At 52.5% G+C, this 17,686-nt stretch overlaps 1 protein-coding gene across 6 annotated transcripts; it reads right to left on the minus strand.

Moving 5' to 3' along the window:
• Nucleotides 1-781: 781 nt before the first annotated feature.
• On the minus strand, nt 782-16,382 carry NFKBID (NFKB inhibitor delta). 6 transcript variants are annotated; one of them, XM_048327292.1, is made up of 14 exons: nt 16,324-16,382; nt 15,583-15,671; nt 15,460-15,493; nt 15,135-15,256; nt 14,458-14,642; nt 13,876-13,981; nt 13,055-13,201; nt 11,574-11,625; nt 10,941-11,098; nt 10,446-10,559; nt 9,945-10,109; nt 5,965-5,992; nt 4,747-4,787; nt 4,106-4,389 (listed from the first exon to the last, which is right to left on the minus strand). In XM_048327292.1, the coding sequence occupies exons 1-14, from the start codon at nt 16,337-16,339 to the stop codon at nt 4,369-4,371; spliced, it is 1,278 nt and encodes a 425-aa protein (XP_048183249.1). In that variant the 5' UTR covers nt 16,340-16,382; the 3' UTR covers nt 4,106-4,368. The 6 variants fall into 6 exon arrangements, with proteins under 6 accessions (XP_048183248.1, XP_048183251.1, XP_048183249.1 ...); XM_048327291.1 differs by lacking the exons at nt 4,106-4,389; nt 4,747-4,787; nt 5,965-5,992 and adding exons at nt 782-1,082; nt 1,761-1,848; XM_048327296.1 differs by lacking the exon at nt 5,965-5,992.
• Between the last annotated feature and the right edge of the window lie 1,304 nt (nt 16,383-17,686).

The raw sequence follows: 17,686 nt of genomic DNA on the forward strand, positions 1-17,686 counted from the left end.
TCAAAGAAAATTCTCAGGGGACCTCCCTGTGGTAGCGCGCTGTTTGCTGCTGTGGGAGCTGGAGGAGCGGTGTGGAGTGGTGGGTGAGGCGGCGCCGCACGGAAACATCATGGTGGAGTGGCACGAGGACGGCTCTGCATGCCCAGCTCCATGCCGGAGGGTTCTGGCTGGACTGTGACCTGCTGCCTCTTCTTGGAGCGGGAGCTAGATGACACTCAGCCTCTTCCCGCTTCCCCCACTGCTGACTGCTGCTGCTGCTGGTGGGCCTGGGGGAACGAGAAAGCGCCGCCGTTGCCCGTATGGCAGGGGCAGGAGGCGCGGGCGCTGCTGCTGCTTCTGTAGCAGGAGCTGAAGGCTGTCACTTACTCGCTGTTGAAATGGCTGAAGCAGTGCTCACTGGACAGCCTGCTGGAGGTGGTGGGGTCCCGCGGGGGAATGCGCGGCAGCTGCGTCCTGGTGGCCCGCACCGAGGTGCACCTGGGGGGCCTGGTGGCGCCCCCGCACCTTCTCCTGGGCAAGCTGTTTCGCCAGCTCCAACTGCTCCTATAATCTTTGTCTTTGGTGAAGTGGCTGTGCCAAACGTGAACTTCTAGGAGTGCAGGCCGCTAGAGACGCTTTTAGGGGTGTTCTGAGGAAGTCCATGTCTGAGCGCCATTTGTCGTGTTTCTGTTGTCTGGTAACATGTCATGACCTTCCCAAAAGCGCCTCCAAGAAAGCCTCTCAGTGCAGCCAGCACACTTGCACACACACACCGGATAGCTAGCTAAAACCAGTCTGACAATGAATGAACAGGAAGAGTTTTCGCATAGGGTTTTACAGGAGAGCTTTAATGCATCTGCACTCGTGCAAGGTTTCAGAGAAGTCCCTGGGCTCGAGCCATAGGGGGCCCAGGGTAAGGGAACTAATCAAGAAACTCTGAGAATGCATCAGGTAACAAGGGTTATGGCGGCCAACAGAGCCAACCAGGGGAGCAGAACTGGGGTACATTAACATAACAACAAAGCATTCTGGGGGAAGCTTTTCAGTCGCCATACGCTGGAAAGGAACCTAGGACTTATTCCACTGTAGGACTCCTTCCGTTCCTGTCACGATCCGCTAATGCAAGCGGGGGTCGTGATGGTTCATTTATCGATCTCAGAGTGTAAAAGGACACAAGAGATTTCAGTTTTAATCAAAACAGTGCACCTTTATTAAGTGCCCACAACACAGTAATGCAATAGAAGAGAGTAAGAGAGAGAGAGAGAGAGAGAAACAAAGTAGAGAGGGGGAAAAAGAGGGGCAATAGCTACCAACGGATGAGACGAAGTCCTCGTGGTCTTCCGCCAATAGATTCGTCTTCTTTCCGTGGGGAGATCTCGGACTCGGTTATTTCAGAAAGTCCCTTTATAGTCCTTTTCAGAAGCGAGGGGCAACTGGCCAAGAGGTTGGGAAATCTACAGCCATTGTTATGGGGTCCGTTGCTTTGGGAAACAGGTACAGGACAGACGTACAAGACAGGTGTACTGGAGAGGTGTACAGGACAGGTCATTCCTTTCCGCTTCGGCGCAGTCCTTCCCACCTGGGCAGCAAGAACGGCGCAGTCCATTGTGACCTGCACTAATTTTCCTCAGGAATGCGTACCAGTTCCCAGTGGGCACACCCGTAGGCAGCACTTGGCAGACAATCCCACCTCAGCCAGGCCAGGACTGCTGTGTTCAGTCTCTGTCTTCGGCGATGATCGTGAGGCAGATGAGGGATTTTCGGACTGTCTCTTACAGTTCCTTGTCCAGCAGGCCCACTGGCCTCCACACTTTCCCATGATGTAAAGGATATCACTTGACAGAGAATCTTCCTTTTCCAATATTTTACCTTTAAATGGAAGAATACATTTATGATGCCATTTTATGGGTTTGAATTAAGTGTAACCCCTTTGTTTTCATCATTTTCAGGTTGAAATTGAAGGGAAAGCCCTGTTGTCCCTCTTTTTAAAGGTTTATACTGAAGGAAAATTCCCCCTTTTCGCATTATTTGGAAGATTTAAAGTGAGGGAACCCCTCTTTTTCTGATATTAAGGGTATTAAATCAAAAGGAAGAAGGCATTTATCTGCTGCTATTTTATTGGTTTGAGGTAAACATTCCCTGTTCCCTGTTGCCTCTCGGAGGCGTAGCGACCTGGTTCAGGAACGGCACGACGACCACCTCAGGTCGTTCGGGCCATCAGCTCACAGACACCAATGTGATGGACGGCAAATGGCGTTTATTCATGGAATACATAGGGTTAAATAACTTGGGTTTGCCGCGTCACTTCCTTCTGCTTACGTATTACCTGTTGAGGGGAGGGGTTCTACCTGCCCGTACAACGCGAGATCTTCCGAACACCTATCCCTAATCACCTACATTTCCCCCCCCCATCCCTAATCACTCACAGTTCCCCCATTTTAAGGGGTTAAATTGAAAGAAATTCCCTCTTTTTCTAGCATTTTAAGGGTTAAAATTAGGGGATTCCCATACACTTCATGGTCTTCTAAGTCTCTTTGCCTTAGCTTCAAGTCTTTTGTGTGGGAGCAATCCTGGCACATATGTAATTTCTGAGGTGGAACGGAAATTTCAGAAGCGGGCTCCAGAAAGACAGAGCCGCGAGGGGCTGGCTGCCAATGGGGTACTGAGATATTCCAAAATAAGGCCAGCCAAACCTGCCAGTGCTGGCAGATCTTTTAACTTTTACCTTCAAAATTCAATACACGCGAATCAGTTTCTCCCAGACTAAAGCTGCCATGGCAGAGAAGGACCTTTATGCCTTAAACCGGACCATAATTACAACGCTAACCATAATCCTAGATCTTCACCCAACAGAACACAAAATATTACATAATCATAACCCTAATCCTAAACATAACACTAGCTCTTCATGCGAACAAACATTACATATAACCTAAAACTAACCCTAACTTAAATGGTACCCTTAACCCTGAGCCCAAACCCTGGTGACAAATATTGCCTCACAGAGTGGCCAGGACCAGGAAAAAACCCATCCACTCAGGTGAAAAAAAGAAATCCCCCCCAAGAAGATACTGCCAAAATCGAGAAGGAGGATACATGAGAACTTCTTCTGCATTTCTGGCCTCAAGAAATGAGAATGTAAAGATGCCAGAATAATTTCGATCTGAAAAAATACATGGTTAAAGACGACAGCTGCTGATGCAGCCTGGAACAGTGCTGCTGAAGTAGACTGGCCAAAAACCTCTGTGATGTGAAGCAGGGGCATGCTGTGCATGAAAAGAGGAGTGCTATGCCGATGAGTACAGGCATTCAAGAGCCAGGTGATAGCACCTGAACCTGATGATGTGCTCCTTGGGCAAGAAGAGCCACGATGACATAAAGATGAGAAGGGAGGTCTATGATACAGAAGATGGATGACACAAATTACACAACATAGACACATGTTGAAACTACCCTGCATATTCACCTTCCGGACCTGAAATTCTCTATGCAAGATCACTTATTTTTCTGTGATGTTGAAGCAAAAAGGCTCTACGGCCACCCTAGTTAAGAGAGGAATGGAATTGCTTGTTACAAGAAGTTAGTGGCAAAATGGCTAGGAAGGATGTTTGAGAAGCCTGGCCTTGTGAAGTAAGATCATAGGTATGCAGGGAATAAGTACCAAGCAGTAACTGGATTGCTAGGAAGTGCCTCTGCTGATGAAGTCTGGAATGTCACTAAAGATGACCAACCATAAAATGCCTGAGATGTAAGATGTACGCATGCTGTGTGTAAAGAGGCATGTGAGAGGAGCTATGTTAATGAGTAGGAAAGCTTGAAACCCTGGGGATTGCATCTGAGCCTAAAAATATGCTTCTTGGGCAAGAAGACCCAGGGCAACATTGAGACTCGAGGAAGGTCTATGATGCAGAAGACAGATAATGCAAAATGCACAATGGCACAGAGATAAGTTGGAACTGCCCTGCCTGTCGACAACTTGCGTGGTGCTGAAGAGAAACCCACTGCCTTTACCTTCCTAAGGGGCATGTCCTGCTGCGGCTGCCTCCCCTAATCTAATTTCAAATTCCCTCCCTGTGATTCCAAACGCTTTGCTCTTCTCCCAGCCCCTGGTCCCATGACTTAGCTTTTGGAAGACAAAGGGGCCAAATTTTTCCTCAAGGAAAAAGAGCATGTGTCCAGGGTGGTCTGTTCCCTCATTCAGTACAGTCTGTTTCGGCAACTGCAAAAGACATAGGCCAACACTGAAATTGAGACAGGGAAGACAGAAAGGATATTGTGGTGCAAAAAGGGACCACTTCTACAGTGCATCTCCCTCAGAAGCACTTTTGTGCCTTGAGAAAAGTCCTCCCTCTGCTTCTCCTCACTGCTGCACCGGCTTGCCTCAAATTCTCAGTCGATTCCACAGGTTGCCTAGACAACACGTGCAAAATCAAAAAGGTACATGCTTGAGGACATTGTCATATAATGACTGTTAATTAGTCACCATCCCTGAATACCACTTCACCTGCTCACATCTTCTCGTGAGCATGTGGCTGCAATCTTCTGAGACTGACTGCAGCACTTGCGAAAAAAAAAAAAAGGCAAAAAACACATGCTGAGATACAAAGTGGTAGTACAACCTGCCTGCTCTGATTAACTTCTCACCCACCCTGGGCTGACATACCTTGAAAATGTACCACCTAAAACAAACAACAAAGGATGCTTAATCTGCACCAAATATTTGATACCTAAGCAAAAACAACTACTTGTCCACCAGTCATTGCTTACCTCGCTCAATTTATCTTGAGAGCTGATCTCCAGCTTTGCTTCTTAAAAATAAAGAGAAAGAAAAACATGTAACATAACCACTTGTCACACCTCCCCAGCAAAGCCAGAAGATTATCTGTTTTCCATACGACACTTTGCTTAGCACTTTGTTATGGATTTAATCCATCAGCATCTGAAGTAAAATTATTACTAAAGTCACCAAAATGCTCCATGATAACAGTTATCGACATCTTGTGTCAGTTTAGAAATACCATCTAGAGTCCAATTACAGTCTGTAGTACAACAAATGAACACTGACTGAACTTCAAGGCTCCTGTATGCAACTTGCAGCTTGGACTGAGAGGACTGTGGGAGCATTGTCTCAACCAGCTAAGCTTATCAACATATTAGCATGAGACCCTTAGCACTAGTCCACCTATTCTCTCGGTCTATGCATCATGGCAGAGCAGCTCCAGACCAAACACACAGAGACACCCCTAAGATGCGAGATGACAAAAAATGATGAGAGAAAAACACTCAGTGAGAGTAATGACTGCAAGAATCAAGATGCTGTTGAGCAAGGATGACCTATGGGGCTGTAGCGGTGAGCCAACAAGGCTCTAAGGAGCCTGATAAAAGATACTGACAGAATGAACTGTTACTAGAAGCAGCTGTCAGAACTGTCCCGGTCTGTTACTATGGATGGCTGGAGAGCACAGTTGCTGAGCAAGCCATTTTCTCCAGCTGGTTTTATTTTAAAATCAAGAAGGTGAGACAAGGAGAGAAAAGACAAGAGAGACAATAAAGGAAACAAGGCAAGCAGGAAAGAGAGACACAAAAGAAGAGAGACAAGAGGGAGACAAAGAGGAGAGACAAAGAGGGAAGGAAACAAAAAGAAGAGAGAGGGACATAATTTAAGGGGGGGAGAAGCTAAGGGGTGCAAAGAGGGGAGAGAGGTTAAGAGATGCAAAGGGGAGTCTAAGTCTAAGAAAGGCAGAGAGGAGGGGGAGAGAGACTAAGGGGCAAAGAAGGAATAGAGAGATGGCGAGGTGGAGAGGGGGTAGGAGATACAGAGGAGAGGAGAGATGCAAAGAGAAGGGGGAGAGAGAGAGGCAAAAAGGGGGGAGAGACTCCAAGGGAGAAAAAGGAAAGAGAGACATAATAGAGATGAAACTTCATTTAATGACTTTTCACTTATACTTCTCTATACCAATCATTGCTCACCATTGCTCAATTTACCTTGAATGCTGATAGCCAACTTTACTTCCTGAAAATAAAGACAAAGAACAGCATGGAAACATAGCCACTGGTCACACCTCCCTAGTAAAGCCAGAGGACGACCTACATTCATATGGCACTCTGCATACATTCTGCAACATGTTCTTGTAGTCTGTAAATTTTGCATTCCTGGTGTCCTGTTCAGATGTGCTTAGGCTGTAGCAGCAGGCCTCAGCCAGAGCTGACTTACAAGATGAACCTTGGGCATTATGTGACTAACACAATCAGTATTATTTAGCTAAAAATAGATGACAGAGACACTTATGCTAGCTGTTTAACGCCAAACCAGCTGCTTTAGAAATTTTCACATAACCTTGTGTAGTTATTTGCAAGAAATGTATAATTTTAAGAATTTTTCCCAACTGACATGAATATAAACTTGTTTGTAAGATATTTTAGGGGAAACCCTCCCAACTGAGGCCGGGGCTCTGGCCAAGCCCTGGCCCTACTGTTCAGGAAGTGTGCCATCAGATCCAGGTGTTTCTGTGCCAAAAATATAACCAAGTAACTTGAACTTATGATTTGGGCCTATAAAAACTGGACCTACTTTTGGAGCAGATTTGGAGACGTCATCTACAGGTGGACGCACTGTGTAAGACTTTCACAATTGCCGGGAAGGGTTCTCCAGGTCCTTGCTGTGAAATGGGGCTTCCCAGTGACTGTGGGCTCTGGAGGTTGATATTTAGGCAACTGGTGATGTATCTTTCTCAGTCACTGTCCTGTCTCTCATATAGTACTGATTAGGTGCATTACCTTGCTTATTTTTGCTTGTTGCTAAAGCCAAGTGTGTAGTTTTCTTGAATGTATCATTTTACTTTTGTTGCTGCCTTAATATTCATAGTAAAATAAGACCATTCTTTCCATTACTATCTGTGTCCTTTAAATTGGCCCGTCAATTGGCAAAACAAGCTCTCAGCATCATTTCTCTCCGTCAGGCTTTGTTAACTGAAGCATATCAAGGTTGGTTTAGCAAAACTTAAAATTTCAGTAATTGTTCCAAACTGTTTTTACAATAGCAGTCTGTGAAAAAACTTTACTACATGCTGGCTAAAGTGGAAAATTACACTGCTTATTATTAATTAAAACAATTAATTGAAAGTTAATTAACCCCATTAAGTAGAAAAATGAATTAGGAAAGTTCCATCATTTCCATCTCTAGGTGGGGTTTTGTAAGGTGCTGGTATGGTGTTAGAGATGCTAGGAGGTGGTTCAGTGGTGTTAAAGTAGATTTAGAGAGTGCTGAGAGGGATTGATTTGGTGGTATCAATTAGCTTTTCAGTGGTGCTGGGTGAGGTTTGAGGGTGCTGAAGAGGAGCTATAGCTGGCTAAAATGGTTTTGAGTGATGTTGGGAAGGTTTGAAGGTGGATTGGGGGAGCTGGGATGGTTTGAGGGGGTGCTGTGAAGGGATTTGGTGAGTGCAGTGAGGGGTTTGATGGTTCTAAGGGATGATCCCCTCGTCAGTTCCCCTAGAGTGCCCCTAGGTCCAGGGAGGGGAAAACCTCAGCATTTGGGGGCACCTCTGGGAGTCACCCCAACTAGCTCATGGTTATCACCCTCTTTCCCCTGGTATGTCTCACTCTTTCTCCCTCAGGTTTCCTGCTCTTTTCCCCTCGTGCTTCCTACCATTTTCCCCCTTAATTTAAGGCCTTAAAATAGTGTCAAAGGAGGGGTTTTCAATGACTTAATCCTTAAAATAACAGAAAAGGAGATTTTCCCCTCACAATTTAAAGCCCTTTGTCCCCAAACTCCCTCCTTTTTCTGGGGTCACTGGGATGCACTGGAGAGGGACTGGGATGCACTGGGAGGGACTGAGGAGAGACTGAGGGCATTGGAAAAAACAGACTCAGATTTTAACAAGGTTTTTATTTAATTCCAGAATTCCCTCAGTTTTTGTGTTTCCCCTCCAATTTGGCATCCTCCACCCCAACTCCCCCAGTTTGGAGGAGACGCCCCTCACTAGCAGCCTGCATTAATGAGGCTGGGGGAGAGGGCTCTACTGGGGGGGGAAAAGGGGGAGCTGGACCCCCCCCATGCTCCTCCCCCCACCAAACCAATGTGGTTCAGACTCATTTCACAGAAATTTGGGGGCAATTTCATTGAAATCAGGAAAAATAAACATGGCGGGGGGAAATCCCCCAATATGGGGGTATATCCCCCCATCTCATACCCGGGAGACCCTGCCCCTCTGACGTCACTTGGCGGTGGGGGGGGTGCGATAGGACCCCCGGCGGCTCCTCAGAAGCAGGCGGAGCTGTGGGAGACGGAGGGTTCAGGGAGGTCCCCAAATCCTGGGGTTCTACCCCAGAATACAGGGATGTCACCCAAAGGTCCTGGGATGGGACCCCACAGTTTGGGGGGTTGTGAAAATGAGGGGGTAAACCAGCAGGATTTTGGCTTAAAGCAGCAGGATTTTGGAGTACAACAGCAGAACTTTTGGGCATAGCAGCAGGATTTTGGGATAAACCAGTGGGATTTGGGAGTAAACTCCAGGATTTGGGGTAAAGCAGCAGGATATCATAAAATCATAGAATATGCTGAATAGGAAGAGACCCACCAGGATCATGAAGTCCAACTCCTGGCCCTGCACAGAACACCCCAAGAATCACATCACGTGCCTGAGAGCCTTGTCCAAAACGCTTCTTGAACTCAGACAGGCTTTGTGCTGTCACCACTTCCCTGGGGAGCCTGTTCCAGTGCCTCACCACCCTTTGGGTGAAAAACCTTTTCCTGATATCCAAGGTAAACCTCCCCTGACTTGGCTCCAGCTGTTTCCTCTAGTCCGGTTACTGGTCATAGGAGTGAAGAGATCGGTACCTGCCCCTCCACTGCCTGTTGGGAGTATGTTGAAGACCCCAGTGAGGTCTGACCTCAGTCTTCTCCAAGCTGAACAAACACTTGCCTCAGCCACTCCTCATAAGGCTTCCCCTCCAGACCGTTTCCCATCCTCATGGCCTTCCTTTGGATGTTCTCCTATAGCTTAATGTCTTTTTCATATTGTGGTGCCAAAAACTGCGCACAGTATTCAAGACAAGGCCACCCCAGTGCAGAGCAGAGTGGGACAATCACATCTTTTGACCGGCTGGCAAAGCTGTGCCTGATGCCCCCCAGGACAAAGATGTTCCTCCTGGCTGCCAGGGCACTGCTGACTCATATCCAACTTGCCATTAATCAGGACCCCCAGGTCCTTTTCCACAGCACTGATCTCCAGTCTATTGTTCCCCAATCTGTCTGTACATCCAGGGCTGCCCCATCCCAGGCGCACTTGCCCTGGTTAAACTTGATACACTTGGTGATTGTCCATCTCTTTAATTCATCCAGGTGTCTCTGCCCTCAAGGGAGTTGACAGCTCTTCCAATTTAGTGTTGTCAGCAAACCTAGTATCCCTTCAAGTCCCGTGTCTAAGTTGTTAATGAAGATATTAAAGAGAACTGGGCCAAGGACTGAGTCCTTTGGAACCCCACCAGTGACTGGATGCCAGCCTGATGTCACCCCATTCACTATAACCCTTTGCCACTGACCCATGAGCCAATTGCTGACCCATGGCATGATGTGTTAATCCAGCTGTGGGCTGGACAGTTTTTCCCAAAGGACACTATGAGAGACTATATCAAAATCTTTGCTGAAACCCAAAAAGATTCCATCTACTGGCTTTCCTTAATCAATTAGGTGGGTTACCCTGTTGTAGTAGGAAGTCAGGTTCAACAAGCAGGACTTTCCCACCATGAAGCCATGATGACTATGACTGATATGGGGTAAAACAACAAGATTTGGGGCACAACAGCAGGATTTGAGGGCATAGCAGCAGGGATCTGAAGCAAAACAGTGGGATTTTGGGGTTTCAGGAGCAATTTCAGGCATTTCCTCCCATCAGCAGGAAGTTCTAGGGTGCAGTGGGGTGCTGGGGATGGTGCTGGGTGTGAGGGTGATCTGGGGGTCTCACCTGGTCTCCGGAGGACCCAGGGGGCAGCAGGCCTTGAGGCAGGTCATGCTCCAGGTTGCGGGCACTGGGGTCAGCCCCCCAGGCCAGGAGCAGCCTCACAAGGGGCTCCTGGCTGGGGGTCCCAGGTAGTGCTGCCGCCATGTGCAGGGGAGTGTTCCCATGGGCCTGGAGGACATGAGGGGGCTCAGGGCACCAGAGACCCTTGAGATCTGATACCAGTACCTCCTGCCCCCCCCCAGACTCTCCACAGACACCCCAAAGCCCCCAGTGCCCTTTTGATCCCTCTGAACCTCCCAGAGCTACTTCAACCCCCCCAAGCCACTAGAGGAACCCCAAAGGCCCCCAAAGAACTCCTCTGACACCTCCAATCAACCTCCAGGAGGCCCCAAGAGCACCACAGAGGTCCCCCAGCCCCAAGTACCCCACAAAGTCCTAGGGGGACCCCAGAGCCCCCCCATAGAGCCCCTCAGAGCTCCCCCTACCCCCACAAGTCCCTCAAACCTTCATGTTGATGAGGCGGGGGGCCATGCCAGGCTGGTGCAGCAGTAGGTGGGCCAGGGCAAGGTTGCCTCCCCGCACGGCCAGGTGCAGTGCTGTCAGGCTACTTTTGGTGTCCTGGGGGCCAGACAGGGGTCAGGGGGGCCCCACAGGGTGTCCCACCCCCCTACAACCTCCTTAACCTCCCCAAAGGGACCCCAAGAGATCCTAATGCCTGGGAGCTCAAGTCTACCCAGTCCATGGGGACCCTGAAGGGAGACACAGGGGTCTTTGGGGGGCACCCAGGTGTCGTGGGGGTCCCATCCCCCTCCCCAGCCCTCCCAAGGTATCCCAACAGACCCCAGTGGCCAGGATCTCAGGTCTACCCAGCCCACAGGGACCTTGAGGTGGGACACAGTTGTCTTTCAGGGGCACAGAGGTCTGGGGGAGGAACCCAGGGGATCTGAGGGACACCTGGAGGGTCATGGGGTACCTGGGGGTCCTTGGGGGAGTCTGTACCTGACTGCTGCTGTCTGCCCCCATCTGCAGTAGCAGCTCAACACAGCGGAGTCGGTCCTGGGGAGTAGGGGACCCCCCTCCAGAGCCCCCAGCAGGGGTGTACCCTCCCTGCAGCGAGGCATTGTGGGCCAAGACAGCACAGTGCAGAGGGGTCTGGCCTGGGGGGGAGCCAATATGGGTCAGGAAGGGCCCCTCCCCCAAACAGGGCCCCTCTGGAATTGGGAACCCTCCTAGGGACCCCCTCAAAATACAGACACACCCCCTGGGACCCTCCCGCCATCAACTAGGACCCCCAAACTGGAGACCCCCCCATCCCCCCAAAACAGGGATGCATCCACCAGGAATCCCTCCAAGAGTTACCAAAAAATGGGGATCCCCAGGGTCCCCTTCAAACCAGGGACCCCCAAGCCCCTCCTATGTTGAGTACCCCTCAAGTGAGACTCTCCCAAGACACCATGAAATAGGGCACTCATCAGGGACCCCTGAGTTCCCCTCCCCCCGAGTTGGGGACCCACTCACTGAACTCTCCCTGGTCCCACCCCAATAAGGACTCCCCAAGAATCACTCCCACCCCAAAACCAGGGGCCCACCCCAAGCCCCTCCACCACTCTTGCCCCCCTCAGATTTGCTGACCCTCAAAATTTCTGGCCTCCACGTTGACAGGGACCCCTGAGGATATCACGGCCTGGGAAGGCAAGGGAAGAGATTTGGGGTCCCCCTGGATACCATGGACCCTCCTAGGCCGGTTCCCTGGTCTCCCAGGACACCTGGCCTGAGCCTGCTTTGTGTTCCCTCCCCTGGGGTTGGGGTCCCTCCCAAACAACTGGAACACGTGTGGACCCCAAACCCATGGGAGGTTTGGGGTCCACACAGAGACCTGGAACCCTTGGGGGAGGGTTTTGGGGTCCCTCAAGGGAGTTTAGGATCCCATATGGACACCTGGGTACTCTGTGGCCCAGTTTTCTGGTGTCCCAGGAGAACTGGGTCTCTTCTGAGCCCATTTTATGGTTCCCATGGTTGTCCAGCCCTCATGGGGGTCGGGGTTGCACCCGGAGGATTTCTCGGAGCCCACAGGGAGTTGGGACTTGCACCTGGATGATTTGGGAGGGGGTGGGGTGTCTCACCTGTGAGATTTGGAGTCTCACCTGCAGGATTTGGGAGAGCCCAAGGGGGGTTTGGGGTTGCACCTGGAGGGTTTGGGGATCTCACCTGTAGGATTTAGGGGTTTGGGGTCTAGAGGATTTGAGGACTGGGGGAGCCTGTGGTGGTTTGGGTCTCACCTGGAGGATTTGCAGGGTTTGGAGGTCTCACCTGTAGGATTTGGGCAGCCTGGGGGATTTGGGGTCTCACCTGGATGATCTGGGATAGCCCAAGGGGGGGTTGGGGTTGCATCTGGAGGATTTGGAGGGTTGGGGTCACACCTGGAGGATCTGGGGAGCCTGGGAGGGTTTGGGGTCTCACCTGAAAGATTTGGGGTCTCCCCTGTGGGATTTGGGGCCCCAGGGGAATGTGTTTGGGTTACACTTGGAGGGTTTGGGGTCTCAACTGGAAGATTTTAGGGGGCCTAGAGGGATTTAGGGGTTATACCAGTAGGATTTGGGGTTGAATAGAATAGAATCATAGAATGGTTTGGGTTGGAAGGGACCTTGAAGATCATCTTGTTCCAGCCCCCTGGCATGGGCAGGGACACCTCCCACTGTCCCAGGCTGCTCCCAGCCCCAATGTCCAGCCTGGCCTTGGACACTTCCAGGGATCCAGGGGCAGCCACAGCTTCTTTGGGCAACCTGTGCCAGGGCCTCACCACCCTTAGAGGGAAGAATTTTTTCCTAACACTTAATCTAAACCTCTTCTCTTTCAATTTAAAACCATTTCCCCTTGTTTGGTCACTCCAGGCCTTTGTAAATAGTGTTACTCCATCTTTCCTGAAAGTTGCCGTTAGATACTGAAAGGGGCAATTAGGTCATCCTAAAGCTTCTCTTTTCCAAGCTGACCAACCCCAATTCTCTCAGCCATTTTGTGTCTCTCCTGAAAGATTTGGGGTTTGGGAGCCTCACCTGTAGAATTTGGGAGTTTGGAGCTCTCACCTGGAGGATTTGGGGGTTTGGGGGTCTCACCTGGAGGATTTCAGGGTGCCCATAGGCCGTGGCCAGGTGCAGGGCCGTGCGGCCCTCATGGTCAGCAGCATCAGGATTGGCCCCCAGGACAAGCAGGTCCCGCACAATCTCTGGGGCTGCAGCTGCTGCCGCTACCAGCAGTGGAGTCTGGGGGGATAAAATGGGGGGGGGGGGGGGAGTCAGGGAGAGAATGAAGGGGCAGTCAGTGGGGTCTGACTGACTCCTTGGAGAAGTTAGATGTCTAGAGGGTAAAGAGGGTCTGGTGGCTCTTGCAGGGAAGAAAGGAAGGTCAGAGGGGTCTGGGGAGTCAGGGGTGGTTGGGAGGCACCAAGCACCCCTGAACCCTCAAATTATCACCCTGGTATTCTGTCACTGCTCTGCCCCTCCTTATCATTCCCTTATCACCCCTCATTAATTATTTGTTATTAATTGCCCCTTCATTAGCCCTTTATTGGCCTCTAATTACACATCACTAATCACCCCTTATTACCCCCCAGTATTAATTACCCCTTTATCCTCCATCACTCCCCCTGTTAGTAGGCTGCAACAGAACCCTGTGATTCATTATCCCAGAATTAACTACCCCACCCCCATTATTACTTACCCCATAACCCCCTGATCCATTATTGTCTTTTTACCCCCATCACCCCCTTATTGCCCCAATAAGACCCACTTATTATCCCTCCAACCCCTTCTTTATCCCCAATGCCCTCACCTTTGCCAGGTGTTCTTGCACTTCTAGCCAACTCTGCCCCCTGCCCCCCCAAACTTGCCCAGATGCTCCTGCACCTGATCTCTGCCAGATGCCCCCCCACACTCACCTTGCCCAGGTGCTCCCGCACCTCAAGTCCCCCCAGGTCCCGCAGAGCCTCGGCTGCAGCCCGGGCGGGTGCCCACAACCCACTGGCACAGAGCACGTGCAGCAGCCTGGAGGTGGAGGGGGGTTAGAGGGGACCCCCTTGCTCTTCTACCTGCCCCCCATGCTCCACCCAGAACACAGACCCCTCCAAAAAGTCACCCATGGCCCCTCTCAGTGCCCCAGCACTCTTCTTGCCCCACTGACTCCCCCAGTGCCTCCCAACTGGCCTCCCACTGACCTCCACATTGACTCTCCTATTTACCCCACATTGATCTCTCCCACACTGGCCCCACTTCATCCCATTGGCCTCCCAATGAACACTAGATGGACCTCCATTCACCCCATTGTCCTCCCACTGCCCCCCTATGGATCCCATTGACTGTCCTTCACACCACTGACTCCCTCAACTGCCCCCCTCCCCCGCCCCATTTATGCCCCCCATTTGCTCCCATTTAGCCCATTGACACCTCATGGACCCCTTGACCCCCATACCCCCTTATGACCCCTGTACTCCCCAGTGCCCTCCCATGTCCCCCCTGCTCACGTGTCCCCCTCCTCGTCCTGCCACAGCAGCTCCCGGGGGTCTTGATCCCCCAGTGCAGCGCGGGCAGCTGCCAATTCCTGGGGTTCAGGATACGGGTCTGGGGTCTCCCTTCCCAGCGGGGGGCCCCCAGATTCTCCCCACGGCACTGGGGAATGGGGCCAGGCAGGGCCAGGGATGGCAGCAGCCTTGAGGGGGCAGCAGTCAAGATGGAGGAGGGCTTGGTCCTCATTACCCCCAGGGCTCCACGTGGCCCCCAAATCCTGCCCCAGTGACCCCCCATTTTCCTCCCTTTTCCCCCCCCAGCTGTTACCCCATTGCCCCCATTTACATCATCTCCCCCCACTGCTGTCCCCATTGCCCCCCTGTTGCCCCTCCACTGCTCCCAACTGCTTCCTTCATTTCCCCCCATTCCCTCTCATTGCCTCCCTTAACCACCTCATTGCCCACATTTACTTCCCCATTGCCCCACCATTCCCCTCCCAGTTGTCTGTCCCGCCCCATTCTCCCGCCATTTCTCCTATTCCCTCCCTTTGTCTCCCATTCCCCTCCATTCTCCCCCCACTGCCCTCTCATTTTCCCCCATTGATCCCCACTCACCAAACTGCCCGCCCGTTAACCTCTCAGTTGCACCCCCCCATATCTCCCCCTCCTCCATTGTCCCCTCCAACCCTCCTCACCTGAAACCCGCTCAGATCAGAGGCCTTTCCCCCATGGGTCTCCCCTGAGCTGCTATGGGGCAACACATGTGGGACCACACAGGGGTTGAGCATCACTGGGGGGGTGCCGGGCCAGGGGCCACCTGAGGGAAGACCAGGTGATGGGGGGGATATGGGGAGGGACCTGTGGGGGGATTGGGAAGGTTTGGGGAGAGGGACATGGAGGGGAACTGGGGGACACAGGGAGGATTGGGGGGGACGTAGGGATTGGGAGAGCCATGCCCATTTAGGGGGCACAGGGGGGTGGGAGGATCTGGGAAGAACTAGGGGGTCAGAGGTCACTCACCATCCGAGGGGCACGGGGAGGGCAGAGCCAAAACCTGGGGGGCGGAGGGGACAGCGAGGGGGTCAGCGAGGAGAGTAGGGGTGTCCCGGGGGGAGGTGTCACCTGGGAGAGGGGGTCACCCACCGGGGATCTCGCCCGTTTCCTGCTCTGCTGCTGCCGTAGCTCCTTCAGCAGCTGCTTCACCGTCTGGGGCGGAGCGGCGCGCGGGGGACCTGGGGGGTGTGCAAGGGGGGAGTTGGGGGATCACCGGGATGCCGGGGAACCCTGAACCCCGCCAAACGCCCAGGCCTCCCCCAAATGCCCGTGTCTCACCCAGAGCCTAGGGGTCCCCCCTGAACTCCTGAGACCCCTCAAACCCCCTGGCCCCGCAAACCCCTGTGTTTAAACCGGGTCCCCCGGGCCCCCCGAAACCCCTAGGCCCTCCCCCAGCGAGGCAGGAATCCCCCTGTCGTGCCGTCACGGGGATTCCCACTGCGTCACCACCCGCCCCCACTGGCACCGCCCCTCTACCCCGGGGAACCCCCGCCTCCCCCGCGGGGAGAATCCAGCGGGGAGGCCCCGGGAATTCACCCGCTCCTTGAAGGCCAGTGTCCCCCCTCCTCCCCCACAGGTGTCTTAAAGGGTCAGCATATTCTTCTTGGCTCTCTTAAAGGGCCAGTGTCCCCTAAAAGCGAGACTTAAAGGGCCAGTGTCTCCGAAAAGTAGCTATTAAAAGGCCAATGTCCCCTAAAAGGAGGTCTTAAAAGGCCAGCGTTCCCTCCCAGGTGTTTTAAAGGGCCAGCACCCTATTCCAGAGGTATTAAAAGGCCAGCGTCCCCTAAAAGAGGGTCTTAAAGGGCCCCCTCCCCCCATATCCCCCCATACCTCTCTGGGGCCGCATCCCGCGGGGTCCAGGGGCAAATGGGGCCGGGGCGAGGGCGGGGACCGTTTTGGGGGGACTTGGGGGAGGAAGCCCCGCCCCGGAGGGAAACGCCACTAAAACGCCAGCGGTGTCACTGTTGCGACGGATGACACGGGGAGTGGAGGAGGAGCTTCGGAGGGGCCCATGGGACCCAAAGGATGGGGGAAGGTGGCGGGGTCACCCAGGGGCCGGGGTCCTCTGGGGGAATGTCGGGAGGGGTCACAGGTCCTGGGTTGTTCCCTTATGACGTCATCAGCACCGATTTAGGGCGACAATCCAGGGTTCCTCCCACCCCCCATCATTTTGTGTGGCCCATTTTTTGGCTCTTTGCCCCATTTGGGGGACTCTCTTCCCCATTCTGAGTGGGGGCTCTGTCTCCCCAGCCCCAGAAGATCATGAGACCCATGAAGACCATGAAGACTCTGGAGACCCCAGGGCTGGTGCCTTTGTTGGGGAAGAGATGATACACCGGGCTGTCCCCCCACCTCCAATTTGCAGGGTGTCAGTGCTCCCCTCCATACCCCCACTTGGTGGGGGGGGAAGGGGGTGTCTTATTCATTTGGGGGGATCTCTGCCCCATTTGAGGGGGGTTTCTGATCCACTTGGGGGTGGGGCCCATTTAGGATGAGGGGGCTCTGCCCGATTTTGGTGGGAGTCTCTGACACATGGGATCCCCAACTCCAGGAAACCATGAGACCCACTGAGACCATGAAGACCCCTGGCACCACCAAGGGTGGTGGTTTTATTTTGGGGGATGACACACACCGGGTGGGGTTCCCTCCAGGATCCTGACTAGAGGTTGGAGGGGGTGTCACAAGTATACTTTCTACTGCATAGACTGCTGAACCCTGACTGGTCCTGAAGCCTTACTCAGACAGGCAGCTCCACTTCTCTAAATGCCAGAACATACCTGCCCAAAGAGCTGAAACAGCTTAGGAGCTACCAGCAACTGAAGGAGCAGCAAAGCACCCTGATGCGAAGCTGTGGTTTATATAGCCCAGGCCCTTTGCCTCAGTGGCTGCACCTTTTGCTGCCCCAGCCCATCCCCTCCTGCAGCCTATTTTAATCCTTGGCTCAGCCACTTTCACACCTCATGAGTACCACCTAGGTGCTGCAGCTCATAAGTGAAGCCCACCTCCCTTCCCCTGGCCCCAGCCACAGACACTGGCCCTGAGCCCAGCAGATAACTACAGAACAGGCAGGAAAGAAGAAAAAAAAATAGAGAAGGAACCTAATAAGTAGGCAGGGAAAGAAACTTGAAAATGCAAAGAGGAGCAAGGTCAGGAGAGAACTAAAAACAGGCACAGAAAGCTACAGTACCAGTGT

This window comes from Corvus hawaiiensis, chromosome 23 (genome assembly GCF_020740725.1).
Source record: "Corvus hawaiiensis isolate bCorHaw1 chromosome 23, bCorHaw1.pri.cur, whole genome shotgun sequence".
NCBI classification, from domain to species: domain Eukaryota; kingdom Metazoa; phylum Chordata; class Aves; order Passeriformes; family Corvidae; genus Corvus; species Corvus hawaiiensis.